This window comes from Dipodascopsis tothii (genome assembly GCF_038497935.1).
Source record: "Dipodascopsis tothii strain CBS 759.85 unplaced genomic scaffold V1510scaffold_11, whole genome shotgun sequence".
Taxonomy (NCBI): domain Eukaryota; kingdom Fungi; phylum Ascomycota; class Lipomycetes; order Lipomycetales; family Lipomycetaceae; genus Neoaidaea; species Neoaidaea tothii.
In genome coordinates, this window is record NW_027117995.1 from 54,803 (window position 1) to 82,181 (window position 27,379).

The 27,379-nt window shown below is 65.7% G+C and overlaps 11 protein-coding genes across 11 annotated transcripts; 5 read left to right on the forward strand and 6 right to left on the reverse strand.

Moving 5' to 3' along the window:
* The first annotated feature begins 389 nt into the window (after positions 1-389).
* On the forward strand, positions 390-2,747 carry V1510DRAFT_106218 (uncharacterized protein). Its single transcript, XM_066930218.1, has 2 exons — positions 390-617; positions 650-2,747. The coding sequence occupies exons 1-2, from the start codon at positions 488-490 to the stop codon at positions 2,692-2,694; spliced, it is 2,175 nt and encodes a 724-aa protein (XP_066789480.1). The 5' UTR covers positions 390-487; the 3' UTR covers positions 2,695-2,747.
* On the reverse strand, positions 2,716-4,136 carry V1510DRAFT_415193 (histidine phosphatase superfamily). The gene is made up of 2 exons (XM_066933550.1): positions 3,691-4,136; positions 2,716-3,506 (listed from the first exon to the last, which is right to left on the reverse strand). Exons 1-2 carry the CDS (start codon positions 4,079-4,081, stop codon positions 2,800-2,802), a joined length of 1,098 nt encoding a protein of 365 aa, XP_066789481.1. The 5' UTR covers positions 4,082-4,136; the 3' UTR covers positions 2,716-2,799.
* A 327-nt stretch (positions 4,137-4,463) lies between these two features.
* V1510DRAFT_447972 (uncharacterized protein) lies at positions 4,464-5,669 on the forward strand. The gene is made up of 2 exons (XM_066935760.1): positions 4,464-4,828; positions 4,860-5,669. Exons 1-2 carry the CDS (start codon positions 4,676-4,678, stop codon positions 5,589-5,591), a joined length of 885 nt encoding a protein of 294 aa, XP_066789482.1. The 5' UTR covers positions 4,464-4,675; the 3' UTR covers positions 5,592-5,669.
* A 597-nt stretch (positions 5,670-6,266) lies between these two features.
* Positions 6,267-7,213, forward strand: V1510DRAFT_392940 (uncharacterized protein; the record flags this gene model as incomplete). The annotated part of the gene is made up of 2 exons (XM_066931805.1): positions 6,267-6,398; positions 6,431-7,213. The coding sequence occupies exons 1-2, from the start codon at positions 6,396-6,398 to the stop codon at positions 7,211-7,213; spliced, it is 786 nt and encodes a 261-aa protein (XP_066789483.1). The 5' UTR covers positions 6,267-6,395.
* Positions 7,214-7,280: 67 nt separating this feature from the next.
* Positions 7,281-11,006, reverse strand: V1510DRAFT_447973 (uncharacterized protein; the record flags this gene model as incomplete). The annotated part of the gene is made up of 2 exons (XM_066935761.1): positions 7,281-10,050; positions 10,536-11,006. The coding sequence occupies 2 exons, from the start codon at positions 11,004-11,006 to the stop codon at positions 7,324-7,326; spliced, it is 3,198 nt and encodes a 1,065-aa protein (XP_066789484.1). The 3' UTR covers positions 7,281-7,323.
* Positions 11,007-12,667: 1,661 nt separating this feature from the next.
* V1510DRAFT_106434 (uncharacterized protein) lies at positions 12,668-14,848 on the reverse strand. The gene is made up of 3 exons (XM_066930220.1): positions 14,654-14,848; positions 12,814-14,620; positions 12,668-12,745 (listed from the first exon to the last, which is right to left on the reverse strand). Exon 2 carries the CDS (start codon positions 14,436-14,438, stop codon positions 12,882-12,884), a length of 1,557 nt encoding a protein of 518 aa, XP_066789485.1. The 5' UTR covers positions 14,439-14,620; positions 14,654-14,848; the 3' UTR covers positions 12,668-12,745; positions 12,814-12,881.
* A 954-nt stretch (positions 14,849-15,802) lies between these two features.
* Positions 15,803-16,256, reverse strand: V1510DRAFT_415205 (uncharacterized protein). Its single transcript, XM_066933551.1, has one exon. The coding sequence runs from the start codon at positions 16,210-16,212 to the stop codon at positions 15,856-15,858; it is 357 nt and encodes a 118-aa protein (XP_066789486.1). The 5' UTR covers positions 16,213-16,256; the 3' UTR covers positions 15,803-15,855.
* Positions 16,257-19,847: 3,591 nt separating this feature from the next.
* V1510DRAFT_415211 (cell division protein Cdc14) lies at positions 19,848-21,284 on the reverse strand. Its single transcript, XM_066933552.1, has 3 exons — positions 20,937-21,284; positions 20,572-20,905; positions 19,848-20,541 (listed from the first exon to the last, which is right to left on the reverse strand). Exons 1-3 carry the CDS (start codon positions 21,139-21,141, stop codon positions 20,325-20,327), a joined length of 756 nt encoding a protein of 251 aa, XP_066789487.1. The 5' UTR covers positions 21,142-21,284; the 3' UTR covers positions 19,848-20,324.
* Positions 21,285-23,856: 2,572 nt separating this feature from the next.
* V1510DRAFT_402522 (uncharacterized protein) lies at positions 23,857-24,585 on the forward strand (the record flags this gene model as incomplete). Its single annotated transcript, XM_066932108.1, has 1 exon — positions 23,857-24,585. One exon carries the CDS (start codon positions 23,857-23,859, stop codon positions 24,583-24,585), a length of 729 nt encoding a protein of 242 aa, XP_066789488.1.
* On the reverse strand, positions 24,565-25,486 carry V1510DRAFT_415217 (uncharacterized protein). Its single transcript, XM_066933553.1, has 3 exons — positions 25,073-25,486; positions 24,980-25,041; positions 24,565-24,942 (listed from the first exon to the last, which is right to left on the reverse strand). The coding sequence occupies exons 1-3, from the start codon at positions 25,176-25,178 to the stop codon at positions 24,586-24,588; spliced, it is 525 nt and encodes a 174-aa protein (XP_066789489.1). The 5' UTR covers positions 25,179-25,486; the 3' UTR covers positions 24,565-24,585.
* Positions 25,274-27,287, forward strand: V1510DRAFT_415219 (uncharacterized protein). The gene has a single exon (XM_066933554.1). The coding sequence runs from the start codon at positions 25,571-25,573 to the stop codon at positions 26,915-26,917; it is 1,347 nt and encodes a 448-aa protein (XP_066789490.1). The 5' UTR covers positions 25,274-25,570; the 3' UTR covers positions 26,918-27,287.
* The last annotated feature ends 92 nt before the right edge of the window (positions 27,288-27,379 follow it).

The following is a 27,379-nucleotide window of genomic DNA, read 5'->3' on the forward strand; positions in this document are numbered from 1 at the left end:
GCGTGCCGGAGCCAGTCCAAGGAAAAGCTTAGCCTGCACCAAGCACTGGCGTCCGAAACAGACACGCTGATGTGCCCTCATTTATAGATCTGGGGTGACACTTACGGCCAAGCAAGTGCCCCTCGAATTTATTCTAGTCCCACCGCAGACAGTGACGACCACACCGGGATTTTGACGATTTCGAGCGTCCAGCAAACATCGCCGCAGCACCCCATCCACGATACCTCGGGCGTCCACGGCCGCAACACCACGCTGCAAGTGCCAGACGCAGAGGCAGGTTCCAGGAACCATCCGCAGGTACCTACAGGCGCGCGTTCTGCGCGTGTCAGCTTGTCAAGGCGCGAACAAGCCCGCGCCCGTGTCAGCCTCGCCGGCCGCACGAGCGTTCCCGCCGGCCCGGCAGGCGGGCCCCCCGGCTGTGCTCGCTACTCTGGCGTAGCTCACGCCTGCGGCACGCCGGGAGCCTCTGCCAGTGGCCGTCGCCATCATGAAGAAGGCGCTATCGCGGCTCAAGCCGTCGTTTTCGTCCATCTCCAACCCGTTATCCGGGCTCGAGGAGTTCTACATCGACTTGGCTGAGCCCCACCGCGTCTGGGCTCCAGGCGACTCCATTCAAGGTACGCTGGCCACGACTCTGGTCTGACCCCAGGCAATGTGATCCTCGATATCCGCAAGCCGTTCAAGACCACCGTGCTCAAGCTGCGGCTGGTCGGGCAACTGACGATCCGCAGCGCCGTGATGGGCGCGCCCTTCCGCCGCGTGCTCTGCCGCGAGGAGGTTGTGCTGTGGGGGCAGGACGACGGCACTGACCTGGACGACCTTGAGGCCGACGGGCCGTCGCCGCAGCTGTCGCCGTCTTCGTCGTCGGCGTCGGCGACTGACGCCGACGCCGACCACCACACGGCCGCTGCACCGGCGCTGGTGGCGCCAAAAATGCCCAAGGGCGAGCACACGTTTGCGTTCGTCGTCGACCTGCCAGCGTCGGGCCTGGTCTCGTCGCTCGAGTTCGAAAAGGGCAACATTACCTACACGCTCACAGCGATTCACCGGCGACCAGGGCCGTTTCCGCCGACGACGTGCAAGAAGGCCATCGCGGTGCAGGTCCCGCTCAACCTGTCGCTGCTGCCGCCGCCACGGCCAGTCATGGTCGAGGTCGAGATGAAGAAAAATAAGCGCGAGCGGGGTCTGGTCACGGCCGTCGTGGACGTGCCATCCAAGGGCTACCTCCGCGGCGAGATTTTGCCCGTGAAGATCACGGTGCGACACATACGCGAGGTTCAGAACGTCGCAGGCATCACCGTCACGTTTCTGCGTATCAGCCGTGTGCTGACGCAGAACGAGCTGGAGCCGGTGACGTTCCGGAAGGACCTCGTCCAGAACGTGGTGCCGCTTTATATCGACAGCGGCACGCTGCAAACGACTGTTACAAGCACACTGCGCATTCCAGCAGACCTCTTTCCGACCATAGAGGAATACCCACTGGTGGTGTTCAAGTACTGCATCGAGGTCGTGCTGGACCTGTCAGGCAAGGTCGACGTGCCACTGGTCGGCGGTGGCGTCAATCATCGCCTGGCGGGCCAGTTTCTTGACACAGACAATCTCAAGCGCGTCAAGGGCGTGGTTAGTCTGTGGACAGAGGTGGTCATTGGCACCGAGCGCCGGCTGCCGCCGCAGAAAACAGTGACGGCATCGCCGTCGACAACCTCTGCGCAGCCTGCAACAGCGGCGGCTGCGCCTCAGGCGTCCACATCCGACCGTTCCTACAGCCCGGCGGCGGTCGTGGCTCCGACAGCAGTCACACCGCCGTCGACACGGTCGTCGCCCACTCTCGACCAGCAGCAGTATTCTGCGTCGCTGGCGTCCTCCGATGCATCCTTGCTATACACCCAGATCCCCGACGATGCTCCGCCGCCGCCCCACCCGGCACACGCGTCCTACAGCAGTGGCTCGCTGGTGCCGACAGACAGCGCGTACGAGCCGTCGGTACCGTCAGCCGATTATGCGCACGACGGATCGGCGCCGCCGCCGGCGGTCGCGGCGGTTCCGCTGCAGGCGCTGTCCGAGAAGGAGTTGATGGCGCAGCACGAGGCCGCGCTGTTGCCGTCAGTGCCACCGGGGATAGCGGTCGAGAGTGCGAGCGCAAGAGCGAGCCAGTACGAGCCGACGGCGCCGTCGGCGCCATACGACCCGGCGGATGCGGCGGGCAGCTACGACCCGACGAGTCGGCCGATGTCGTACGACCCGTCCGAGTACGATCCGGCGCAGTACGACCCGTCCGCGCCCTACGACCCGTCCGCACCCTACGACCCGTCCGCGTCCTACGACCCGTCCGAGTACGACCCGTCTGTCCCATACGACCCATCCGCGCCCTACGACCCGACCGCGCCGTCCGCCCCATACGACCCGTCCGCACCTTACGACCCGCCCGTGCCTTACGGCGTCCCGGACGCAGCCGACGGCGAGGCTGGCCCCAGCCGCGGCCCCGCCGGCGCCTCGCCGGAGTCGGCTGCGCCCCACGACAAGCTCGAGCGCGAGCACGCCCGGCTGGCCGCGCTCGAGAGCACGCCGCAGGTCGACGACGACGGCGACGGCGACCATGACGCCGCGCCCGCGTACTGGACGCTGCAGCCGCAGCCCACGGCGCCGTCGGCGGACGTCATCGACGCCGCCGCGGAGCCCCACTCTTTTGCATGACTTGCTCACCGGTGACCGACACGGATGGAATGTACACTGTATTTATAAGCCAATTGGATAGGATCTGGAGTTTTCGTTTATTCGCTCTATCAACCGGCCGCAGGCCTACTCGGGGACAGTGAACGAGCCGCCGAGGACGATGGCGGGCTCGTCGATGCTGTTGTGCTCGTAGCTCAGGACGCCGACTCCGCCGGCGTCGAGGACAAAGCGCGGGTTCTCGAGCAGCGTGCGCTTAACCCAGCGGGTCGCAAACGACCGCAGGATGTGGCCGTGCGCCACGACCAGCACGTCCGTCCGGTCGGGCGTCTCGACCATGGCCTTGCGCTGCATTTCCTGGATGTCGGCAATGACCGAGTCCATGCGCTCGACGATCTCCTCCGGCGACTCGCCGTTCTCGCAGCCGTCCTTCCAGATCTCCCACGCGCGGCCGACCTCGCCGTCCGAGGTCTCGATTAGGCCGTGCGACTTGCGCAGCGCCCGAATGTCCTTGGTGAGCAATCCCTCGTAGTCGCCGTACTCCCACTCGCGAACACGCTCGTCCGTCGTCAGCCGGTCGGCGACCGAGTCGAAGTTCTCGCCGAGTAGGAGGCGGACCGTGTGCTGCGCGCGCGCGCGCGGCGACACGAACACGTGCAGCAGGCTTTCGGGGTTGATCAGCCGGTCGAGGCCGACAAGCGCCAGCCCGGTGTGCTTGACGCACTTCTCGCCGTGCGCCGTCAGCGGCAGGTCCGTCCGCGACGTGTGCTGGCCAGACTTGGACCACTCGGTCTCGCCGTGGCGGGCGATAAAACACTTGGGGGTGGCCATGGCGACTGCGGCGTCAGCTGGTCCGAGACGGGCGCGGGCGCCGAGTGGGCGCCGAGCCGAAGGAATCGAGCGGGTCGAGTTCCCGGCTGGCGTGGCGGCCATTGCTCGGCTGCCCGGGGCGTTGGCCGGCCGCCGGGCCGCCGGTGCATGTCCGCGACTCTCCTGTGCGCGGCGGCGACAGACACTCACCTGGGTTCGGTTGGAAGTACAATGTAGGGACAAAGGTGAATGAACCGTTAAGTATCGGTGTTAGTGCTGCACAAAATGTATGACATAATCGCCCCGTCGATCGAGAGTTGTGCCCTGGACGCAACCAGTGCACTGGACCTGGCCGCGCCACGGCCGACATCCGGCCGAGCTTGTGCCGGGCCAAGCGGCACTTAGCGGTCGGAAGATGGATAATGCGTAGCGCGACTGGTAGCTTTTCCGGGCGGGCCGGGCGGCCTGTCAGCCGCATCCGCCGACGCAGCGAGTAGCCGAGACGCCCGGCGAGAGCACGCGGGCCAGTGCAGCTGGAGTTGCGAGCCGGAGAGCTGGGTGCTCGAACTGAAATACGGGTTAGTGTCTGCACGACGTGCATGCGGAGGCAGTAGTGCGCAGGAGCGACCCGTGAACCGGGAGCTGCGTGGCACAGTGGCTGGTGTCGCGCGCTCCCGGTGGCACCCGCTGCCTGATGGCACCCGGCGCCCGATGACACCCGGAGGCCGATGGCACCCGGCGCGCCGTGGGGGGCTGATGTGCGCGCGGGCCAGCCGACGGCCAAACGCGGGGTCGAGTCCGGCCAAGACGGACCGGGTCCACCGACCCAACGCGCGGCGGCCGTTGCCGCGGCAGAGATCAGCAGCCGGCGGCAGTCATTGGCCGGGGCTGCCACAGCGCCGAGACCGCTGAGGGGCGCCGCAATGCCGGGGCCCGCTCAGGAGCGCCGCGGGTCGCGTAGGACCGTCGACGGCCGCCCAGCTCTCTACGTAGATGGTCGCTGCCGGCCGCTGGCCACGGCCAATCCCCATAGTGTCCAGCGCCAGTGCCTGCTCACACACCCGTCAAAACCCGTTCTGTCGTGCACCAGCACGCAGCCGTCGGGCGAGGCCGGGATCGGCCGACCGGCGATGGGATGTTGACTAAAAACGCAAAAAACCGTCAGTAACCGTCGAAATCTTTTCATCAGATCAAGATGAGCATCCAGTACAGCGACCTCCTCCCGCAGAACGGCGAGTGGAAGACCGACGTGACCCGTTACCTGACCGAGGACGTGCCCGCGTTCGACGTCGGTGGGTTTGTCGTCGGCAGCGAGCCGAAAACGGCGACGATGAACTGCAAGCAGTCGGTAAGTGGGCGGCAGTTCCGACTGACGCCAGGGCGTCCTCGCCGGCGTGCCGTTCGCCCAGGAGGTCTTTGACCAGTGCGGCGTCAAGGTCGAGTGGCTGGTTGCCGAGGGCACGTACATCGACGTGCCGGCGGGCAAGAAGGTGCCCGTGGCCAAGGTCTCCGGGCCGGTGCGCAACATCCTGCTGGCGGAGCGCACAGCGCTGAACATTGTGGCGCGCGCGGCCGGCATCGCGACCAAGTCGCGGCGCATCGTGGAGCTGGCGCGCGCGGCCGGCTACGAGGGCATCATCGCGGGCACACGCAAGACGACGCCGGGCTTCCGTCGGGTCGAAAAGTACGCCATGCTGGTCGGCGGCGCCGACATGCATCGCTACAGTCTGTCTACGATGGTCATGCTCAAAGACAACCACGTGTGGTCGACGGGATCGATCACCGAGGCCGTGACCAAGGCCCGGTACGCGTGCGGGTTCTCGACCAAGATCGAGGTCGAGTGCCAGAGCGAGGACGAGGCCAACGAAGCGATTGCGGCCGGCGCAGACGTGATCATGCTCGACAACTTCGAGGGCGACTCGCTGCGCGTGGCCGCAGCGAGCATCAAGGCCAAGTGGGCGGGCCAGCGGTCGTTCCTGCTCGAGTGCTCGGGTGGACTGAGCGAGAAGAACATCCACTCGTACCTGACGCCGGAGATCGACGTGTACTCGACGAGCAGCATCCACCAGTCGGCGGGCTACGTGGACTTCAACCTGAAGATCGATGTGTGAGCTCGTGCAGGCGCGGCGGTGCTGGCGGTGCGGGCGGTGCAGGCGGGCGGACGGACGAGCCGCACGAGCCGCACGAGCCGCACGTCGGGTAGCCGTCGGGTAGCACGAGACACGCGTCACAATACATCATGCCAACGTGCAGTGGCGCACGCCACGGTGGCTGGGCGGCCGGGCCGGCGCCGGTGAGCCGCGCCGGGTGCGGCTCGCGCCCGGCCCAGACACCCGACTCCCAACCGACGCGTAGACCCAAACGGCAGTCAAAATACCGATCAAAGCTAGCCCGCACCCGCCGGGAGATATTTAGGCCATATCTGGGCCGTCACCTGCCCGATCGGTGCAAGCCAGTCGAACAGATTTAAGCGAGTGTGCCCATCGCCGATAGCGCTCTTATCCAAACATCAGTCATACCTGGCCGACCCCGCGAGCAATCACGTACATCACACTCAGCACGGCACGGGCGCAGCACTGGACGCCGTCTGCGGCAACCCGAGCTCGCCAGAGGCCGCATCCAGAATGACGACGTGGGCGCCGACAACGGCGCTTTCGGCACACGACCTGCGACAGCATCCGACGGGCTCGATGGCCACGGTCGACTACGGCGAGCGATCGTGGGCCGGCAGCAGCACGGCCGACGGGGCGGCCGCCACCGGCGCGGGCGCGGGCGCGCGCGCCGCTGCCGGTGGGTCCGGCCCGGCCCCGATCGAGCGGCTGCCCGAGGAAATCGTGGACCGCGTGTTTGAGCTCGTGTACGAGACCGAGCGCGACGTGCGCCCACTGGCGTACGCCTGCCGCCGGCTGTACCAGATGGTGAGTGGCTGCGGCGGCAGTGCTGACGGCAGGGCCTGAAGCACATCATGCGCGACATCGAGACCAGCTGGGACAAGCTCGAGGTCTTCTGCAACCAAATCACACAGACGTCGCTGGCGACGGTGGTGCCGTACGTCCAGCGGTTCAGCATCGGCGTGCCGTCGTCGTGGGGCGAGTGGCACCGCACGCAGATGCTCGGCGAGATCATCGGGGCGTGCACCAACCTGCGGCGGCTAGAACTCGCGCTCTCGGGCTCGTCGCGCTGGCTGCGGTACCTGCCGCCGAACGCGCACGTCGAGGAGCTCGTGCTGCGCGGCTCGTCGAGCAACTCCAAGCCTGTGCTGTTTGACCTCAACGACCTGCACATGTTTCGGTCGGTGCGCGTGCTCAAGCTCGAGTTTGTGAACCTCACGCGCGACTACTCGAGCGCGGCGCCGAGCCCGGTTCTCTTCGACACCGTCACCGAGCTCTCGATCTTCAACTGCCACTGGGACTTCCCGTTCACTCTGTCGACGTTCCGGGCGGTGCGCGTGCTGAACGCGTGCTACACGCTCAAGTGCGAGTCGTTCACGTTTTCCGAGCGCCTGCGCAGCCTGGCGTCGCGGCCGCCGGCGACGCTGCGTCGGCTGACGCTACACCTGAACCTGCTGTCGCCGCAGCGCCACAAGACGTGGTACCCCGAGCTCGAGGGGTGCCCGGAGCTCGAGTTTGTGAGCCTCAAGGGCTTCCGGTACCCGGGCATCGACTACTTCAACCGCATGCCTCGCACGCTCAGGATCGTGGACCTGTCCTACGAGGCGTTCCCGGGCGCCTGAACAGGCCTTTTGGATATCCGCTCGACGCGGACGGCGCTACCGCCTGCCGACCTAATAATTATACAGTGGTCTATCGTACAATGCAGGGCCGCGCGCCTGCGCGCAGGCGCTCAGAGCCCGTACGGCGGGCCTGGGCCGCCGACGCTGCCGGCGCCGTGGACGTTGTTGGCGCCGTTGACGCTGCCGACGCCGTTGACGCCGCCGATGCCGTTGGCACCGTTCGCTCCGCCCACGCCCAGTCCACCGGGTAGGCCCATGTCCGCCATGTATCCGTGGCCGTAGTCCCGCTCGCCGTCGTCCGTGTAGCCCGAGTCGGACGGTATCATCGGCGGCGCGCCCTCGCCGAACGCGCCGTCCGCCGGCGACGCCCACGAGCCCGTGAACTGGTCCGGGTCGTCGAGCGCGTAGTTGCCGTCGAAGGCCATGCCGAACGACTCGATGAACCACTTGGTGTCGTCCATGGCGGCCAGCACGGTCGGCTGCATGCCGTCGTCGTCGAGCACGTGCCCGTCGGCCAGGCCCAGCGCGTGCAGGTTGCCGGGCGTCGCCGGCAGCACGTGCGGCGGCGCGGGCGTGGCTGGTGCTGGCGCGACGGGCGCGGGCGTGGCGTCGGCCGCCGCGTGGCCGGACGCGGGGACCCGGTCCGGCGGACCTGCCGGACCCGGTCCGGACGCGTCCGGCGAGTACGACTCGAGCCGGGTCCCCCCCGGGGTCGTACCCGCCAGCGCGGCCTCTTCCTCGGCCTGTTTCTTCATCAGGCTCGCCTCGAGCTGGTTGACCAGGTGGCACAGCGCAGCCGCGTACTTGGTCGCCATGTGGATCTCGTCCGGCGTCGACGCCCGCAGCACGGTAGCCATCTCGCGGATCGTCTGGATGATGTCCACCTGCCGCTCGCGGTCCGGGTCGCGCTCGAGCGCAAACACCTTGGCCAGGAACACGGCCACGTGCACCAGCCGGATGAACCACCGGATCGGCGCCCACTTGAGCTGCCCCATGCCGTGCACGCGCTTGATCACGTTCACGCACTGGATCGCCGCCTGGTACGCGTACAGAATGTACAGCTCCGCCAGCGACTCGTCCGCCTGCCGGTGGCCCGGCGGCGACAGCGCCAGCGAGTAGATGTATAGCTCGGCGTGGTGGAACTCGAGCAGCAGTGTCTCGGTCTCGATGTCGTTCTCGCGGAACAGCGGGCTGTACTTGGTGTGCCACGCCCGCAGCTTCGACCGGAAGTACTTGAGCAGCGGCAGGTAGCTCTCGCTGTCGAGGATCTTGTGCATCGACTGCGGCGACGAGTACAGCGACTGGTGCGCAAACGACAGGATCTGCAGGATCTCGATCTTGGCGTTGTCCATGGTCGAGAACATCACCGTCGGCGTCTCCTGGAACGTGTACGAGAGCATCGACGGCCGGCCGAGGCGTAGCGCGAGCGTGATGTCGGCGTAGAAGCACGAGATGCAGATCTCGCGGCACTTGTTGAACAGGTTGAGGTCCTGCGCGAGGCGGATGGCGGTGCCGATCATCAGCCAGGCCATGCGGTCCGACCGCCGCGCGGCCGCAAAGCCGCGGTAGCCGCCGCCGGCAGCGTCGTCGCCGCCCTTGTTGTCGTCGTCGTTGGCGGCCGAGATGTCGGCCGAGTTGGCGTAGTCGCCGTTCTTGAAGTGCACTGCCCGCGGGTTCCACTCGGACAGCAGCAGAAACGCGACCACGGTCGCGATGGAGACGTGGCTGGCCTCGGCCCACACCGTGCGCGAGATCAGCGACTCTGTGTACGTCCAGATCGCCGTGTGGACCTGCTTGGATCGGGGCGAGAGCGCGCCAGGCGCGTACTCGGCCGCCGACACGGCCGCCGAGCTCACGTCTGGCAGCGAATGGTACCGCGACGCGATCGACAGGATGGCCACGAGCAGGATCGGATGCGCGGCCAGGTTCGTCAACGGGTGCAGCCCCGGCGGCACGTACGGATGGAACCGGTGGAGCGTCTCGAAGAAGAAGTTGACGAGGATCGTTGTCTCTTCCTCGGTCAAGATGCCGGACCGGATCGGCTCGAACGAGGCCAGCTTGGCCGTACGAAACGCGCGCCGCACAGGCGCGTGGTCTGACTTGAGCCGCTTCGGCTGCGGCAACGTCGACAGATGGTCGGCGTCCCGGCGGTCCTTGCCCTCGGCCGTGTCGGCGACGTGCGCCAGGATGTTGAGCGCGTCCGCCGTCGTCAACAGGTCCTTTTGCTTGATGATCGAGTCGGGCCCGCCGCTGCCGGCCAGCCGGCGATAGCCGGCGGCCGGCGGCACGGCAGCACGCGCGGCAGCCGCGCCCGCGCCCTCGTAGAGGACTGCCTTGGCCTTGCCGGCGCGGACGTTTTTGGCGCCGCCGCGCCGGCTGGGCAGAAACTCGCAGCGCCGGCCTTCGCGCTTGCACCGTGCGCACGGCGGATCAGACGGGTTGTCGAGGCTGCCAAGGTCGCACTTGACCTTGCGCTCGCGGCAGTGCAGACACGCCTTGTACGAGCGGCGGAATGGAAACGCCTGGCGGGAGCTGCCAACGGACGACGCGCGCGCGTCTTCGTCGTCCTCGTCACTCTCGCGACCGGACGGCGGCCGGGACGAGTCGTAGCCGGCCGTAGACGTGCCCGAGGATGCCAGGCCGCTGCCGGGGTCGATCTGGCCGGCGCGCGCGCCCACCGGGCTCACGCCCGATCCAGCCAGGCCGTTGATATGGCCGTCCAAATGGCTGGGATGACCGTTGACGCCGCCGTGGCCAGCGACGTCGGTCGGCAGGCCGGCAGGCACCGCGGACGCGCCGGGCGCGGCGTCCGCCGGGCCAAGACCGGGGTAGGGCCGCTGGTAATGCTGGTCCATTCGCAGAGTCGAGCCGCGGGTGCGGTCGGCTCGGTAATCGTCGGACCGGCTCGGGCCGGGGGGGACGGGTCGGGGCTAGCGCGACGGACCCGGTTTTCTCGTCAGGGACAGATGCGGGGCGTCAGGGTCGCCGTCGGTGCCGGAGTCGTGCGGTCGAGAGTAGACCGGACGGTTGTGGGCGGCAGTCGAAGGCGCCGAGCCGCACGCCGATAGCCGGGTAATCATAGGCCGGGTAATAGGGTTAGCGCAGCCGCCGTGGGGTAGGGTTGGCGAACAGGCACCAGGCCCCATGCGGACGCGTTCGGCAGCAGACGGCCAGAGTAGCCGCGGGTAGGCGCCGGCGATGGTTTAGATAATCTGCTTATCCCGCGCCGCGGACTAGCGCCGGCCTAGCCTAGTCGCTGCCACGTGGATGCAGGCCGGCATCGGCACATGCGCGGGCGCTTCGCGTGGCACTAAGGCGTAACCGCGGAAGAGCCCAAAACTGGGCTCGCGGATCGGCGCGAGGGGCCGATGGCGTGGCAGATGGCATGGCACGGCCCGGCACGAGGCGCAGGCACCCACACCGCCACACGGCGACAGCGCCGCATGCGGCTCAAAGGCTCCAAGCGGTTACAAACGACCGCCAAGGGCCCGCGAGCCGTGCCGCGCACCAGTCGGCCGGCGGCGGCCGAGCCGCGGCCAGCACGCGCCACGCCTGCACGCCGCTCGCGCACGGGCGGGGGCGAAGGGATTGTCTCACCTGCGGGCATGCGAATGCCGGCGGCGCGCGGCCCCGACGCACGCTGACGAGCGCCGCTGCACCGAACGGGTGTGGAACGTGCCCAGGCAGATGTGCGGCGGCTGGAGCTGCGGATCCAGCTAGCTGGGTTCAAGCAGGTGCATAGGGTTGCGCGATGCAGGCGACGAGTGAGACATGGAGTAGCCGCAAGTGGCATGTCTTGGCGGTGTGCCCAGGTACCGCGCCGCAGTGCATGCGGCGCCGCCCTGCATGTGCGAGCCGGGGGGGCCGAGGTCGTCGATGCAGGCCGCGTGCGCGCGCGGTGCGATCGCCGGCCGCCCATGGGGGCCCCGTGGCACGCCGGCCACAAGCCGGACGCGCAAGTGGCCTGGGGACGGGTTCCGGTGGTGGTAACCGGCGGGCTAGCGCGCCGTAGTCGCGATGCGTGCTCGCGTTCGCTGGCAGCGCCGACAGCGAACGGCCGGAACCACGCGCGGCCATGTCGGCGCCCAGCGCTCCGGCTCCGGGCTCCGGTGTGCCAGCGCTCTGTCTCTGCATTTCAGCCGGGACGAGCAACGTCGCTGGCATGCCGATGATCGAATACTGCTCATCTGGTCCTACGCTAGCCTGATGCGCAATGCTAGCCTTATGCGCTCGCCAGCAAAACCTAATCTCAAACTCAATCCGAGCCGCTTAGGGCGCGCTCGCCGTCCACGGCGCGCTTCGACGGCCCGGCCCTGGGCGGCCGATCACAGCGTGCTAGTCGTAGCGTCTCTGGAACCAGCCAGATCCAGGCTACTCATCCCGTTCATATTCGCCCAGACGTAGCCCACGTACGGAGCGCAAATAACGCCCACCAGCGCGCGCGTCGGCCTCAGGCCCGGCATCTGCCTGGCACCGTTCGGTGCGGCTGCGCTGCGTGCGCAGCTCGGTGCCCGCATGGTGTCCGGCAGCCCCTTCCCCCGCGCTCTGCGCGGCGTTACCGACGCCTCGCGCCTTTCGGCATGCATTCAACGACAGTTACCCATAGGCCAACCCGAGCAACGCTAGCGTGTCTATGATGCAAGTAAGATTATTCTCTGTCGAAGCTCCAGCACCTTGCCCAGACGGGCTACTCCGTTGCGGTGGACACTACACACGAGGTACGAACTCTAAATACAGGCACGGTTCTCGGTCTGTGGAAAAACTCAAATGTTAGCCTGGTCCCCGTATTGTGCGCAATGATGGACTAGCGGGCTGCGAGGGCGTTAATTCGAGATACGCGCTAGCTGGTAAACCTGCCGGTGACCGTAAAGCGCTACCATGTAGCTGGCGGGTCGACGCCGATCGGTCACTAGCCAGGCGCCAAGGTTCACGGCGCCAGATGAAAGTCAATTGCCATGCCAACTTGACGGTTGCCGTGCCAGCCGGGTCGTGGCCGACGGTGGGCCAGGTCCGACGCAGGAACAGCAAGGGACAGTGGCGACGATGTGACTCCCGGCAGCGCCGCCGCCGCGCTGGGGATGGGGCCGGTCGTGGGCGCTCAAGACTGCCGCGACTGTGTCCGCGCTGGGACGCCGGTCACACCGCTGTGACCCGCACAAGTTTTTCCCGCTTTTCGCCCGTACCCTCAGCCGCTCAAGGTGGGCGGGCCGCGCTGGCGGGTCGACAGCCTGCGCGCTTCGCGGGTCGGAGCAACAGATCGTCCGCCGGCACACCTTTCACCCGCCGGTCAAAAATGGCCACGTCGTGAACACGTCGCCCGGACGAGCCCATCGGCTCAACCGCCCGAAACTCGTGGTCGATCCCCGGCTGTCTCCGCAGTGATCTACCTCTGGCGGCCACCGGCCGGATCCCAGGCACAGCGCATGTGTTCGTGAAGCCATTTATTAAAATAAAATCCTTACCTACCCAGTACAATCGTCAAACAAATGATATAAGATATATGTTAGTACATAATGAGGAAGAGAATCGAAACTGTTGTAGTACACATCAAGTCACTCTATAGCACAGGTAATATTCAAAACAAACCAATCACACCGTACAGTCTTTTTTTGTGCCAAAATCATGAGCGTCGCAGAGCCACAGGCCCATACGCGCAAAGTCTTGCCGACTAGTGGTCGGAACCAGCCAAATCCAGTTCGTCAGCAAGGTTGATGTCAAGGTCGTCCAGATCATTCTCGTCAAGCGAGTCCATGCCAGTCAGGTCGGCCTTGGTCGCTGTAGTCGAGGCCACCGCGGGCGAAAAAGTCGCGGCGTCCGCAGCAAAGTCGACGGTGTTCTCGACGTCCGCCGCGGAAGCGGGCGACGGCCCCTGCGAGGGACCAGACGACGCCGCCGGCGACGCCGCCGCAGACACGTCCGCGGACAGCGACGGCTCGGGCGACGCAGCCTTCGAGCCAGACGCATGCTTGCTAGCGTGCTTCTTCGAACGACGCAGGCGGCGCAGGCGGCCCTGCATCAAGTAGTAGGCACCCCGCCGGGCAATGACCTCGAGCAGATTCCGCTCGTAGCCGTAGAGGTCGTAGGTCTGGCGGTAGATCTCCTCAATCACACGGCGACGCTCCTTCTCGTCTGTGTCGCGGATCCAGGTGCGCTCGCCCAGAGGGAAACCCTGCTCCTGCAGAATGCGCAGAATGTGCTGCTCGCGGGCACGAGCCTCCTCAGGGTCGTGCGCCAGGCCCATACGCGCGTGCAAGTCTGGCAGCGGGATGCGCGACTCGCTCTGCTTGCGGATAGTGCGCGGCTTGTTCATCGTGTTCGCAGTGGGACCAGCCCCTGAAACACCAAGAACGAGCGACGCGTACCGCACGCCGTGAGCGGCCGAAGCCGCAGCCGACGCCGACAGACCGCCAGCCGACATGGATGTCGGCGACGACGCCGACGAGGTCGATGACGACGACGACACCGACGATGATCCATCGTAGCGGATCAGGCCGGGCGGTGACGGCAGCGAAGATACCAGGAAAGGCATATTGTTGGCGTAGTTGAGCACCGACGGCGATGACGGCGGCGTGGAGAACTCCGAGCCCAGGGCTGACGAGGCGACCGACGAGATCGATGAGAAATCGTGTGACAGGCGGCCGCGCTTAGCCTGCTCGACGCCGGCAAGGCCAACCGAAGCTGCGTAACCCTCGAGACCACCAAACATGTCCATATTCAGGGGCATGCCGACAGGGGCAACCGGACCCAAGCTGATGGGTGCGTTGGCGGCCGCGCTCGAGACAGCGCTGCCGTTAGGAGTAAAGAGAAGCGATCCATCGAATTGCGTCGGCGCAGCTCCAAAGGGTGCAAAAGAGAAGACTGGCGCCACCGGCGTGGTCAGGGTCTCGGTGGTGTCAGCCAGACCGGGCGCAGCCGGGCCGTAACCGGGCAGCACAGGCGAGCTCAGGCTGGCGTTCAAGTCGCCCGGCCACTTGGAGCTCGCCGGACCCGGAAGATCGGCCTTGGAGGGCCAGTCAAATGACAGCGAGGCAGCGTCGGCGGCGTCACCCGTAAACAGTGACAGACCAGCCGGTGCAGCTGACTCCTTCATGCTAAGGTCGGCTATCAGCGGGCTCTGCGGCGCCATATAGTCGTCAAAGCACAAGAACGACGAGACGTCGTCCGAGAGGCTGAGCATGTTGGCACTCGGTGCAGTCGACAGCGGATACTGCGGCAAGTATTTCATCGCACGGTAGAGAGGGTGGCGGCAGTCGATATATACCGCGAGGAGCGCGCTCTAAATTTAACACTGACGTAGTGTCGAGGCGCGGGCAGCTGCACGTTCGAGACAAGACAAGACACCAAGCGGGTCACAACACCGATCGTGGCTGCGGCTATCTGATGCTGCAGAGAGTGTTCAACAGTAGACTGCGCTGCTAAGCAAACGCTGTCAGGACCAACCTGGAGTACTGGACGCGATAGAGACTCAAGTCTGAATCGTGTCTTCGCGCAATCACGATGTCAACACACTGATCTCACGGGTAAAGTGCAGTAGGTTGGTGGGATTGCTTGGTCTGATCAATCGTCACGTCCCGAACTCGAGGATCCGTCTGGTTATATATGCTAAGAGCACATGCGACGGCGACAATATAGAGGGTTAACCTAAAAGACTGCCATGGCATTAAAGTTTACGGTGCGGATCATGGCTAGTGCGAGAGAAACAGAGCAAAAATTTTAGGAAAAATTAAAAAAAATTATTAAAGATATAGAGTAAATAAAATTTTCGCTTTACTTCTATGAGCATTTGGCTAAAGTATGAGACTATCGTCGGAAAATCATTATTATCGTCGGTTTGAGTGTACAGGATACAGCAGAGAAGGTTTAGCATTTCCTGAAGATGCTCTTTAATTTAGTTTTTTTAATCGCATTTAAAGTTTACCATACTCGGCACTACCCACGGCGCGACCACGGCGCGCCGCGGCCGGCGCTGAGGAAGGTAGTAGCGGGCAGACACGGGTACCCCCGTTGTAGCAGATGTATTCGGCATCAATTGGCACGGTTGAGGTCATTCGGGAGATTGTGCCGGAGCACCAGTCCGCGCAAAACGAGGTGAGTACTTTTAGACCACCTACTTACAGGCAAGGAATTTGGGCAGAGACAGCCGCTGTCGTAGGGGTACTGAGGATGGCGCTAAACAAGCGGACGGTATACGGAGCAGGCGCGGACGGCACGCGCGCTGAGGGTAGCGATGGGCTCCGGACCGCGAAAAAACGCGCAGGGTACGGTGTGGAGGAGCGGTCAACAGTACCGAACCTTAATAACTTATGAAATGGCATCATTGCGGGCAGTACCGGGTACTGCACAGCGCAGTGCGCGAGGTACCTGTATACGTTTTATCACTTTGCGATGCTCAAACGAGAATAAAAAGTTTAACCGTCGGTTTGAATTAAGGTAGATGGCCGCAGGTTGCCAGAGCGCGCAGGAGAGTTCAAGCGCGCAAACTTAGCGCGTTGCAATTCTCTGCAGACAATTAGTGCGCTAGGTGAGCTAAGGGTTGGGCTAACTGAGCGCGCTAGGGGCTTGGACACTAGACCGCTTTCTGGTCACCAGGCTGGAAATGATATCGCCAGGTACTGGATTCGTGCACTATACCGTAAGGGCGGCTATCGACCTCGCCCTGTACCCACTTTATCGCATATCTGGCGATCGACGTTGCTGGGTTCGCCATGGGTGGCAGCACCTGACGGCCAGCTGCCGTGCCGGATACCGAGCAGGCGGGCAGCTGTGCACGCTGTCACGGTCACCTGTTCGTTGGTTGGTCCGGCCGGATGGTTGTCGGTCCGCCACAGGACTAGGAGAGTGGAATCGACTTCCCGCGCTCTGGCATGCCCGGTCTCTGTAGCAGGGGGGGGGCCGACCGTGGCTACTGCAACCACTGTGGCCACTGTGCCCGCCGTAGCCGCTGTGGTTGCCATGGTCCGCAGCCACGAAGGTATGGGCCACACCGTGCCCCTAGCCATCGGCGTCGACTAACCCGGCCGAGCTAAACATATACCCTATAGGCGCGCTCAGCTTCAGCGCGCTGGCGTGGCTAGAGCCGCAAATCGGCTTTAAGGAATGCTGGTGATGTACGGGGATTCGGCGCGTTATGCAAATGCAAATCTATTTTTATCGCAGCCCAGCAATCTGAACAGTCTGTGACCTGGCTCTATCGGTGCTCCGAACCAACATCTGCCACAGCTGGCCCGGGATGGCCTAGCTAGACGATCCAGTGGGCATTGTAAACCACTAAAGGTTGTGCACCGCCACGCCAATTTCGCTCTACAGCCACGCTAACGCCACGGCCACCAGCCATACGGCAGACGCCGACCGCTAGCTGTCAGCCTCTGCCCTTACTCCTCCACCAAAACATGATCACTAGCGGCTGGACCGGCGAAGGCCGCCGAGCCACGAGCCATCGTCCCGCCAGCAGGGGCGCTATCAAATCGCCGTTAGGTCTGTTCAAGCGCTGGTAAATTGTTGTACGGATGCGTCATCATTGCGCGAGCTCGGTCGTGAGTTCGAGTCGAGATCTGGCCGACCGAAGCGCAGTCGAATCGACCTGTAGAGCGCCACCACAGCCACCTGAGCCGCACAGTTCCCACGCACGCAGCCACATCGCGCCCCAGTCCGCCGACACCGGCACCGTCGTGCCGCCTGCAGGTGCCTTGCGGCGCTGTCATGGACTTCATTTCTCCTGGCCATCGGCCACTGCATCGATGACCTCCTGCGTCTATCGTTCTTGGCCAAGCTAACCCTATCCACGAGCAAATTAAACGCAGAACGCGACACGCGCTTGTTCTCGCATGCCCACTTGTCCTTCCGGTCGTACCGCCTGCATGTACCGCCCGTGCAGAACCCGCAGCGTTACACCGGTGTCGCCTGCGCGGGTTGCACCATCGGACAACATGCACGCGCAGCACCTGCAGCGCCGCGAGCGCTTGGTCCTGTTATAACTGTCTCACAACTTCGTCATTATCGCGCAGTGGTGCTCCGCGCCGCTAAGCCTCCCCTATCCATCCCCTGCTTCTGCACCGGCCATGGCACTACATGCCGTGGCGTAGTGGCACAACTGTGGCTCTGCGCGCACATGCGTGCTTGCGTGGACCAGTTCGCTGCGACCAAATCCTGCGCACGCCGGCGTCATCACTGCACTGCTGGCCTAGATCTGCGCCGATCTGCGCCGCGCGTTCGGTCGTGCCGTGAACAACACCGGCACGACCGGACACCGCGGCGGTAGCGTAGACAGCCGTCCGCCGCAACGTGTTTACGTAACAACCTGGCCAAGCCCACAGCAGGACAAAAATTCACTCGCGACCGGCGCGACAGACCCAGCCACTTACCAGCCACGCTGTGGGCTGTGCGACGTAGAACGCCGGTAACGATGCCAGGCATCAAAGACCATGACATCGCCAAAGTTTTCTCCCCAGCATAGCCGACTCGTCCCTTCACGTCTGGCGCCTCGCCTGGCGCCTCGCCTGGCCATGAACTGCCTCAAACACTCTGCAATGTCCGACAGGCGATAACGCACCATGAGTCGAGGCTGAGGTCTCAGGCGAGACAACCTTGCAGTCTACGATGCGCAACGGTCGGCTAGCCAGACATGGCCAGTGCCGTGCGTTTTTAATGGCTTGGTAGTAGATCGGCGCCCGCAGACCCGCCGTGTTAATAATAGTAGTTGGCCAGCGCATCTAGGCGCACCAGCCAGGCCGACCGGTTCCAATAGAACGGCAGTGGGGGCAGCAGCCGCCGGCTGAGTCGCCAATGATATCATGTCTGGCAGGCAAGGTGCGAGCGGCTGGCTTAGCCGGACGCGCCGACGCACCCGAGCGCCAGCCGCCCTCAAGGGTTGGTGCCGTAGGCCTCGGCGGCATGCGTTCAGCGGTAATTCCAACGCAGTGGAATCGGTGCTTTGATCCAGTCCGCACGATCAGCCCAGACACCTGCCTGGTCTGCCCATACAAGCCGCTTTGCTGGTTCCTTTTAGACTTTCACCTGACGCGGTGTTCTCAGGCCATGCGCGTATGTGGCATGGCGTAGCTTGCCTCTCGGTTTGACTTTAATTTGTTCTTGATAAGGAACACCCAGCCTGAGCAACCTGCTGGCCTTCGTGACCATGGCGTGGTAGACGCAATCCGCCTCAGGTTCGGTGGTCAGGCGGGCATCTCTGCACGACGATTGGTCGCCGATCGCACCCGCCTCACGCGCCGCGCCGTTGGGTCATGCCAGCCGCGACGCCACCGGCCCAAGGCTCCGGATCAACTACGCGCCGTCGCAATCACTGAACCTTTGTATATCAGTGTCTATGTCTAGCAGCAAGCCCCCCGCCAGCTTCCGCGTACTTTTAAAACTCTAACCGCCACGCCGGGTCTCGGAGTAACTCGCGCATGGTACGATACCGCTATCTGGGCGTTTGCCGACTGCCTTAGGAAGCACCTGGCCAGTGCCAAAACATGCCGGCGACCGTGCCGCGGTCCCCAGCGACTGCCGCTAGCCGATCCAGCTCTGGTCAAACCTTCCAACCGCCCGGCACCTTGGCACCGTCCCACGGGGTGAGCCGGTAGCACGGTTCTCGGTCACCCCCTCACCCCGTCGCGGACTTGAGACACTGTGTGCAGCAGCACCAGTCGCCGGGAGAACCGTGCGGCTGGTGACCGCGGCTGGTTGTCGGCGGCGATCGGTCCGAGTGGCTGCGGCCCATGCCGACTCGGTAGGTTGCAAACGGACCATATGGCGCTGCCTTGCAACCCTGGGCAGTCTTATTGGATAAGCGGATCGCTACCGAGCGCCCCAGCCGACAGCCAAGTGCATTCCCCGCCATCCTCGCCGGGCCAGGCTATGGAAACGCCTTGCGTTGAGAGCGTACGTCGATGCCAGGTCTCAGCTGATGCACGCTGACAGGCGTCTAGAAGCTGGCGTGCGTCGGCACTGGGCGGTAGCGGTACGTGCGCGTACGCGCGGTGTGACTAGGCTAGCCGACGGCGCGTTGTCCCTCCGTGGCGTTTGCGGCTGCCGTGTGGCGCGAACGCCGCGCGACGTGCGGCGTATGGCCCAAGCTCCCCGCCGCATTTTGTGCGGCGCACAAAATGCGGCTCACGCCACTTTGCTCGTTCACTAGCGCGCCACTGCCACCCTGCCCTGGCCCTGCGTAACGCTTGTCCCGTCCAGGCATATCACAGGGCCCAGCAACGCTGGTGTGCGGCGCTGCGAAGTCTTGGCAAGATCAGCGCTGCGACCGTTGGTCTATGCCACCATGACTAAGCCGCGCCAGCCGCTCGGGGGGACCCGAAGCTGATCGGCGCCCGAACCGAAGCCGCTGAATCCCACGCATGTCGCTGCCGCGCGACGCCTGCTATGTAGCGGGGCCCCTACGGCACCGATCTGCGGCTGCGCGCCAGCGCAGAGTGTGCCCACACAGTGCAGCCCAGACCTATTTGGCGTCGCGCAGGATTTACTTTCGCCGTGCTGCCCGTCTTCGGCGCCGACGCCAGGGCTGGACGCGCGCCCTTCGGCGTCTGCACCACTTTCGGCAGCCACTACCGCCGCGCCCGATCGAGCACGCACCGACGCTGGCGCGGCCGCGAGCAAATAACGCCAAGGTTTGCGATACTACTAAGCGAAAATCAAGCTTAATTAAACTCAATCCGGTCTGGCCAAAGACGGGACGATGCCATATACACTAGCGAGGACGGCGCAGGCCAAGTTGGGCGCAGTAGCTAAGGAACGCGAGCAGGGGCACCCGCCAGCGGTTGTGGTGGCCTGGTCCAGCCTGCCTGTCTCGACCGTGTGCATAGATGCGCAGAATATTGCGTTACCGGCATGACGCGAGACGGCCGGGTCCGGTCGATCGCAGAATCAAAACGACAATTGCGGGCTGAGCAGAAGGGCGCGGTCCAGACGGACTCGGTGATGGCATCGTGGACTAGCACACGTAAGACCGACCCGCGGCCAGGCTCTTGAGCCTGTTCTGGTAGCGCTCGGTTCGAACGACCCAAGGGACCGGGACCCGGTCTTCGGAGCGCGCAGGAGGCGCCTAGCCGCCAGCGCTCTCTACGCGGATCTTGGGTACGTGTACATTTTTTCATATGATTCATTACTGGGTCTGCAGGCCCAGGTCGCCGAATGGGTGATTTTGCTGCAGCTCGTGCACGATGCTCTCGACATTACTGAGATACTTGCCAAGCATCTTTTGCTTTTCCTCCGTAGTCCGGCGCCGGGCCCGAACGGAGCTTAGTGACCGCACAGAGCCCTCGGGCGGGCGCGGTGGCTCGGGCACGAGATAAAAGAACAGGAACTCGAGGATTTTGAGTCTGGATTAGCTTCGATGGATGCGTACTCACTTGACGTCCTTCTCGGTGTCCTTGCGCTTGAACAGCGAGCATACGCTAGCCAGACCATCCAGGGCCTCGAATGTGCGGACGTTGTCCCACTCCTCGACCAGAGCGCAGACCAGACAGTTGATGGTTGCACCCTGGATCGCGGGCGACGACTGCGGCTCGAGCAAATCGAGTAGGATGGTCATGTTGACCTCGCGCGCAAAGACCCGCCGGCTGGCGGCGTGGATCAGGAGCGCGCCTTGGAGCAGGTTGAGCGTAGATAGGATCAGCAGGGTGGTAAGGTCATTGGACTCCTGGCCGAGCAGCCGCTCGAGGCAGGCCGTGAGCCTGAGCGCGACTGAGGTCAGCCCGGCCGAGCGCACACGTACTGTTCCACTCAAAACCGTCCTGGAGCCGTAGGAACTCGCGGTAGGCCGGATCGTCCGCAATCCGGGTGTCGCCCGCGCGACTGCCGCTGGTGTAGGGCCGGCACAGGTGGGCAAGCAAGCCCTCGATCTGACGGAGACCGCGACGGACCGAGGACGGGTCGTACGACGACAGCGAGTCGAACGAGGTCGACAACAGCGCCTCCATTCTGTGGTCAACACGGCCACGGAGAGACGTAGCTGGGTCTTCAATGGAGGAGGCGCGGCCCCGGGCCGTTTGTTTACGCTGAGCGGTTGCCGTGGCAACACCCCTGACCCCTGACCCCGAGGTGCGCGCCGCACAAGTCTCTGAGCCGCATGGGCCGTGTTACCCACAAGCACCGTGTTACCCACATGAGCCGCGCGACCCGCAGGATCCGCACGAGCCGCCGCCTGCTATGCCAATTTCCTGAAACCGACAAGGCTGCCTTGTTCGGCAGGACCCGTCCTACTACTTGTTCCTAGCACGCTACGGCGCCCCTGCCGACGACCGCGCTGAGCCTTATGCTGAGTGACGCAGACACGACCTTCGGACAAACCGAACGGTCTCCACGTGCCGATCCGACCAGATCTCTGCTACGGTAATTCCATGCTAAACGACTTGAGCTGTGCAGCAACGACTCCGAGCCGCCGCCGCCACCAGCATACCTGCCCTGCACTGCGCCTCGCTACCACTGCCGGTACCGCCCCTGGCATAAGCTGCCGGTTGCATGCCAAGGACTTGACTCGTCCTGCAGCGTCCATTCCGTAGGCCATTTCAAAAAGTCCCTGCTCCCTGGTGGCTACGTGCTCAATTTGCCTCGGCTGTACCCTGCGCCATACGCCGAACCAACCTACACTGCCAGCTTCTTGGGACATGGGGTACACTAGATCTGTGGGGATCCCCGGCATCCGGATTTGCCGGTGGCGCTGATCCGGCGTTCTCCTGGCGCCAGGGCGTATCCCTCGGCGAGTCCAAAAATAGCGGGACCTGCGCCGGCCGAGGACCGGCAACGGTGCAGCTCCGTCCATAGCCGTGCTCGGCCAGGATCGGGGGGCAGACGGCAATCGAGCTTGCAGACGCGCCACACCGTCACTTCTAGAATTTCGGTCCGATGAGTGTGCCGACTTTCCGGTGGCACGGCAAGATCGGCAGGATGACCAGATCGCGGTCGCGCAGCAGCGGTGTCGCGTTCGCGGCCGGTCTCTGGACTCAATTGCACGTCCCGTAGGTCGCAGAGGTCGTGGACGGTGTTGCTGCGGCTGCGGGCCGGCTGCGACAGAACCGGAGCAGCTCAAAACCGACAAGACCGGTCTACGGACGGCTCAGGGGGCGGCTGTCGTGGACGGCACTTGCTACCGGTGGCCAATTAGGGCCACCGCCTGGAAGATCGCAAGCCCGCGGGGCAGCTAGCAAAAAGGCTGTCCAGACAGGCACCCGAAGACTTGCACTCAGCAGGACGTGGACCGTGGAGACGTCAATTGCGAATGACAGGTGCCATATGGCTGTCATACGAGGACCTGTGATTTTGGTCAATAGGCTCCTAAGCTTACTGCCACACAACAAAACACAGCGTGGGGCGGTCTCGCAGGTGCAGCGGGTGCGGCTGGCGGCTACACGGCAAACACAGAACGCCGATGGAGCCCTCGGCGGCTAGATGGGCGGCTGGACGAGTGCGTGGCCGTGCGAGAGCGGCTGCGCGGGCGGTTGTACCGGCGGCTACTTGGCACAACTAGCGGCTATATGGGTGCGGCTATATGGTGCGGCTCGCGGTTCTGCGCGCCTGCGCGCCCCTTCTGGCACGTGCGATTTGGCTCGCGGCACGGCGTCTGCGCCGGTCGGCTCCAGCATCATGTCGCTGCCGCCGCACAGACAATTCGTCCGGACTGGCCGGAGGCGGCTGGGTGTGAGACGAGTCACGCGTCACAATATAGACGACGTCTGGACGGTCCGTCAGGAGCTCGGTACCGAAACAGCGACCAGCCGTACGCGAGTAGGCGCCAAGAGTGACAGGTGCCGCTCGTTCCTGGCCAGGCGAACGCGGTGGGTGGCAGGCAGAGGGCGGCAGGTGGCAGACAGCGGGGCGGGCGGCGATCCGGCGGACCGAGCGGCGACGGGGAGCGTGTACGGTCTGCGCGGACAGTATTCCAGACCGGGCCACGCCGCGGCGCTCGCCGGGCTGGATCGGCGGCGCGCGGGGCGTCCCAGGACAATGGCTCGAGTAGCCAGGACGGTGGCACCGAGCACGACCGCACGGCACGACGCAGGAGCAAGACACGGGGCCAAGCGACAAGGTGCGACACCCCTGGAGATGCCGCGGCTTACGCACCGCCACAGCGGTGACGATGGCCAGCCCCTGGAGCCGTACGCAGGGCGGCGCAGGAGCGTGCGGCTCGGGACCGCGCGCGGGAAGGATGCAGACGTCAGAGAAGGACTGGTTCCGGGTGTAGTCTAGCGCGCGTGCCAAGGGCGCGGGGCGTGCATCCAATGCGCAAACGTGCATGTGCGTGGCCCACTTCGGCTAAAGCAGACGTGGCGGAAGTCTTCTAGCCCTGTTCTAGTAAGACGCGAAGGGCTACGTATAAATAAGGCAAGGGCGGGGCTCGTTCCAAACACACGTAAACAAACAGCGGCCGCGGATCGGGCGGTCGTGGCAAACCCGAGCCGGCACGAGAGCGGTGAACGAAAGAGCAGGCTGGACCAGCAAAGCGCGGCGCAAGACAGCGGCAGAAGGAGCAGAGGAGGAGCGCCCAGCGAGAGAGCGCGACAGCGAGTGGGAGCGAGCGAGAGCCCGCGAGAGCGAGAGTCAGACCGGCAACAGACCGTCACAGCATGTACAGAGCACAGAGCAGCCAGAGCGGCGAAACGGCGCGGCCGGGCAGCTTCCAGCGCGTCCGAAGGGTGATGTCGGTCCTGCGGGTGGCCGGCCGTGACGAGCCGCGGCCGGCGCACAGCAACAGCTCGGTGCTGGACCTGGTCACCGGGCGATCGTCGCGGCTGAGCGAGTGCGGGTCGACCGTGTCGCTGGCGTCTGAGCCGCGGCCGAGCAGCAAGCGGTCGACGTTCTTCCGGCGCGACCAGCGCAGCGCATCCGCGGCAAGCATGCTGCCCGAACCAGAGAAGCCCAAGGCCGAGGGCCTGCAGCGGCGGAGGCGGCTGGCAGCCGGCCTCGTGCGCCGCGCGGCGACCGACGTCGCCCGGCCGGCCGCGCCGGAGCCGCGGCACGACCCCCGCGGCGCCCGCGACGTCCGCGACGTCCGCGACACCCGCGACGGGCGCGACCGCACCGAACGCGCGCGCGCGGGCGCGCGCGCCGAGCCGGTCGAGCCCCCCTACGCCGGCGCCACGCTCGAGCCGTCGGCGCAGCTGCGCCGCGCGCTCTACGGCGACGCGCCTGTGCGCCCGGTGCGCAACGTGTCCACCGGCTCGTCCGCGTCAGGTCGCTCCGCGGCCGACTCGGCCTCGGTCTCGAGCCGGGGCACAGCCTGCACGGTGCCAAGCTGCGGCAGCCCGGTGCTGGACGACGCCAGCTCGGGCCGGTCCGCCGGCTCGTGCTGCGCGCCGGCCGTGCGCTGGATCGGCGCCAGCGCGCGCGCGCGCTACGACTGGCAGTCAGACGACGACGAGCGATAGCTACGCGCCCTTGTATTTGTAGCGAAAGGACTCTAAGCTGGCGACGTCGCCCTCTTTCATCCACTCGCGCGCAAGCAGCACCGCGACGTGCGAGCCCAGCGGGCTCAGCCAGAGGTAGTCGGCGCCAAAAAACGGCCGCAGCCGGATGTAGGCCAGCACGACCACGAGCCCGCCCAGGACCAGGTTCAGCGTAGCCACCGGCCGCGGCGCCCGCGCGCTGCCGGCGGCGTGCATCACGTACGCGGCCGCGCCAAGCACGGTCAGCGCCAGCGAGATCAGCAGCGGACCGGCGCTGCGTAGCGCGGGATGGACCAGAAACATGGGCATCTGCACGACGGCGAGCGTCTCGAACGCGATCTGCATCAGCATCGTCCGTGCGCGTCCCCGCACGTACCTGGAACCGCCGATTGGCGGCATCGTTCTCCGCGCGGAGGCCGGCAATGAGCTCGTCCTGTTCTGCGGTCAGCGCGGCGGGCACGAGACGTACCCTGCTCGTCCAGATAGACAATGTCAGCGTCACTGTCGCTGTCGGACGCGCGCACGCCGTCGATCTGCGGAAACCGCTTCTTCCAGGCCTGGCGCAGCCGGGGCATCGTGGAGAGAGGGGGGTGGGGTGGACGGTGGCGGCGGTTATATGGCCGGCGGGTATATGGGCTGGTCGGCCAATTTGCGATGTCCCGTTCTGACCGCACGACCGAGCCGACCCGGCGAGACGACCTTGGCCCGCACCCCCGGCGCAACCCCCGGCCGCTCGAACGCAGGCGCCGGACGCCTGCGAACTGCGTGGCTTCCCGCGAGCCGCTGAGAATTTTCCCGCGCACGGACGTCCTGTCCCGGACCCGCCGCGGACCCGTGGACCCTCTCGGACCGTCGCGGACCTGTCGGGGACCCGGACCCGGACCCGCCGCCGCCCCTGCCGCCGCCCGGCTGCCCGGTCGGCCCCTGCTACCCGGCCGGCTGACGCTGCCCGGGCGCTGTCGCCGCCATGGCGCAGGTCACGCTGCCGACGGTGTCGTACTTCTGCATCTACAACCCCGGTCTGGCGGTCTCGGAGGAGACCGTGCACGACCAGGTCTTTTTCTACACATCACAGACGGGCACGGCGACGCCCGATGAGCAGGCGCGCAAGGTCGGGCTCATCCAGGGCGTGATCTCGTTCGCGAGCGACTTTGCCAACCAGCGGCCGGTCGAGATCATCGACACCCGCAAGACCCGCACGGTCGTGCTCGAGCTCGAGCCCGGGTGGTGGACCGCAGCGTGCCTGAACTTCACGCGCATCCAGACCGAGGTCGAGGCGCCGTCGCCGCCGCGGTCGTCGGCGTCGTCGGTCAAGTCGAGCCGGGCGTCGTTCGGCGGCTTCCGCCGGCGCCGGACCGAGCTCAAGATCGACTACTCACGCAAGGACCTGCCGGCGTACGCCGCCCTGCACGCGCACCTGGTGCGCGGGCACACGCAGTGGCGGCTGCACCACGGGCCGCTGCCGCGGCTGAACGGCCGCGCGGCGGGCGAGAAGGCCGCGATCGAGGCCGAGGACCTGCGCACGCGCCTGGCGCTGTTCTGGTCCTGGTGGCTGCACAAGTGGGAGCTGTCGTTCACGACGCTGGCGGCGGCGCACCCGAACGCGGTGCTGACGCCGCCGCGGTCGGGGCTCGGGCCCCAGGCGGACCCGCGGCTGCTGGGCGCGGCGTCGACCTTGGCGTTCTCGTTCATGGACCACGCGCTCACGCTCAAGCAGGGCCGCCTGGCGGACGCCACCGCGGACGCCGTGCGGGCGATTGCCGCGCGCGAGCGCCGCGCGGGCCTGCGCGACCTGCTCGTGCTGCGTTTCCCGGCCTTTGGCGACCTCGGCGACCCGGACGAGGCCCTCGACCGCGAGCGCGGCGCCGGCTGCGTGTTTGCCGGCCTGGGCTACGTGGCCGTGCCGGCGCTGACCGAGTACGCGCGCTGGGTCGTCGACAACCACGTTGCGCCGGCGCCGGACGCGCTCGACGCCATCGACTGGCAGACGTTCAACCCGCGCGACGGCCGCGACGGCCGCGACGACCTGGCCGACGCCCGGTTCCTGGTCGGCCTGCTGGGCTCGCTGGACGACGACGACCCGCTGGCGGCCACCGTGACGCGGCGGACCGTGTTTCTGGCGCCGGCCGAGCCGGCCGACGCTGAGCCGGAGCTGCTGTCGCTGGTGATCTACAAGCGGGCGCCGTTTCTGTTCTCGGCGTTCTACGACCCGGCGCAGGCCGACATCCGCCTGGACGACCCGGACTACTACCGGGCGCTGCACCTGCGGCTGGGCACGCTGTGCGAGCCGCTGTTTGCGGACCTGGACGAGTAGGCGGCGCGCGACGAGCGGCGGTGTGGCGCGCTCGGCGCGGCGGTGGCTGGTGGGCGCCGGGCGGCTGTGAGCGACTCGTGTGCTACATGTGATCCGCCTGTGAGCCGCCGTGAGTCTCCCGTGAGCCGCCGTGGGCCACTGGATGAGCCACGCGCAAGCCGCCCGTCCAGCCACGGCCCAGCTCCCGCCGGCCCGCCTCCGCCCGCCCGCCGCCAACGCACCCGCAGTCGCACAAGTCACGCCGCGCCCAGGCGTTGGGCAGTTGATGGGGCAGCCACACCCAAAGCCACAGTGGCACCACTGCGGTTGTATGTGGCGGCTATATGCACGCCGTAGCCTACATAGACATAATGGACACTACAGAGGCCAGGCCCGGCGGCGGCTACGCTGCACGTAGTGAGTTGGCGAGGCTAGTGAGTCGCATAAGCGGCGAGTCGCGGTGCGGCTCGGCAGCGGCCGAGC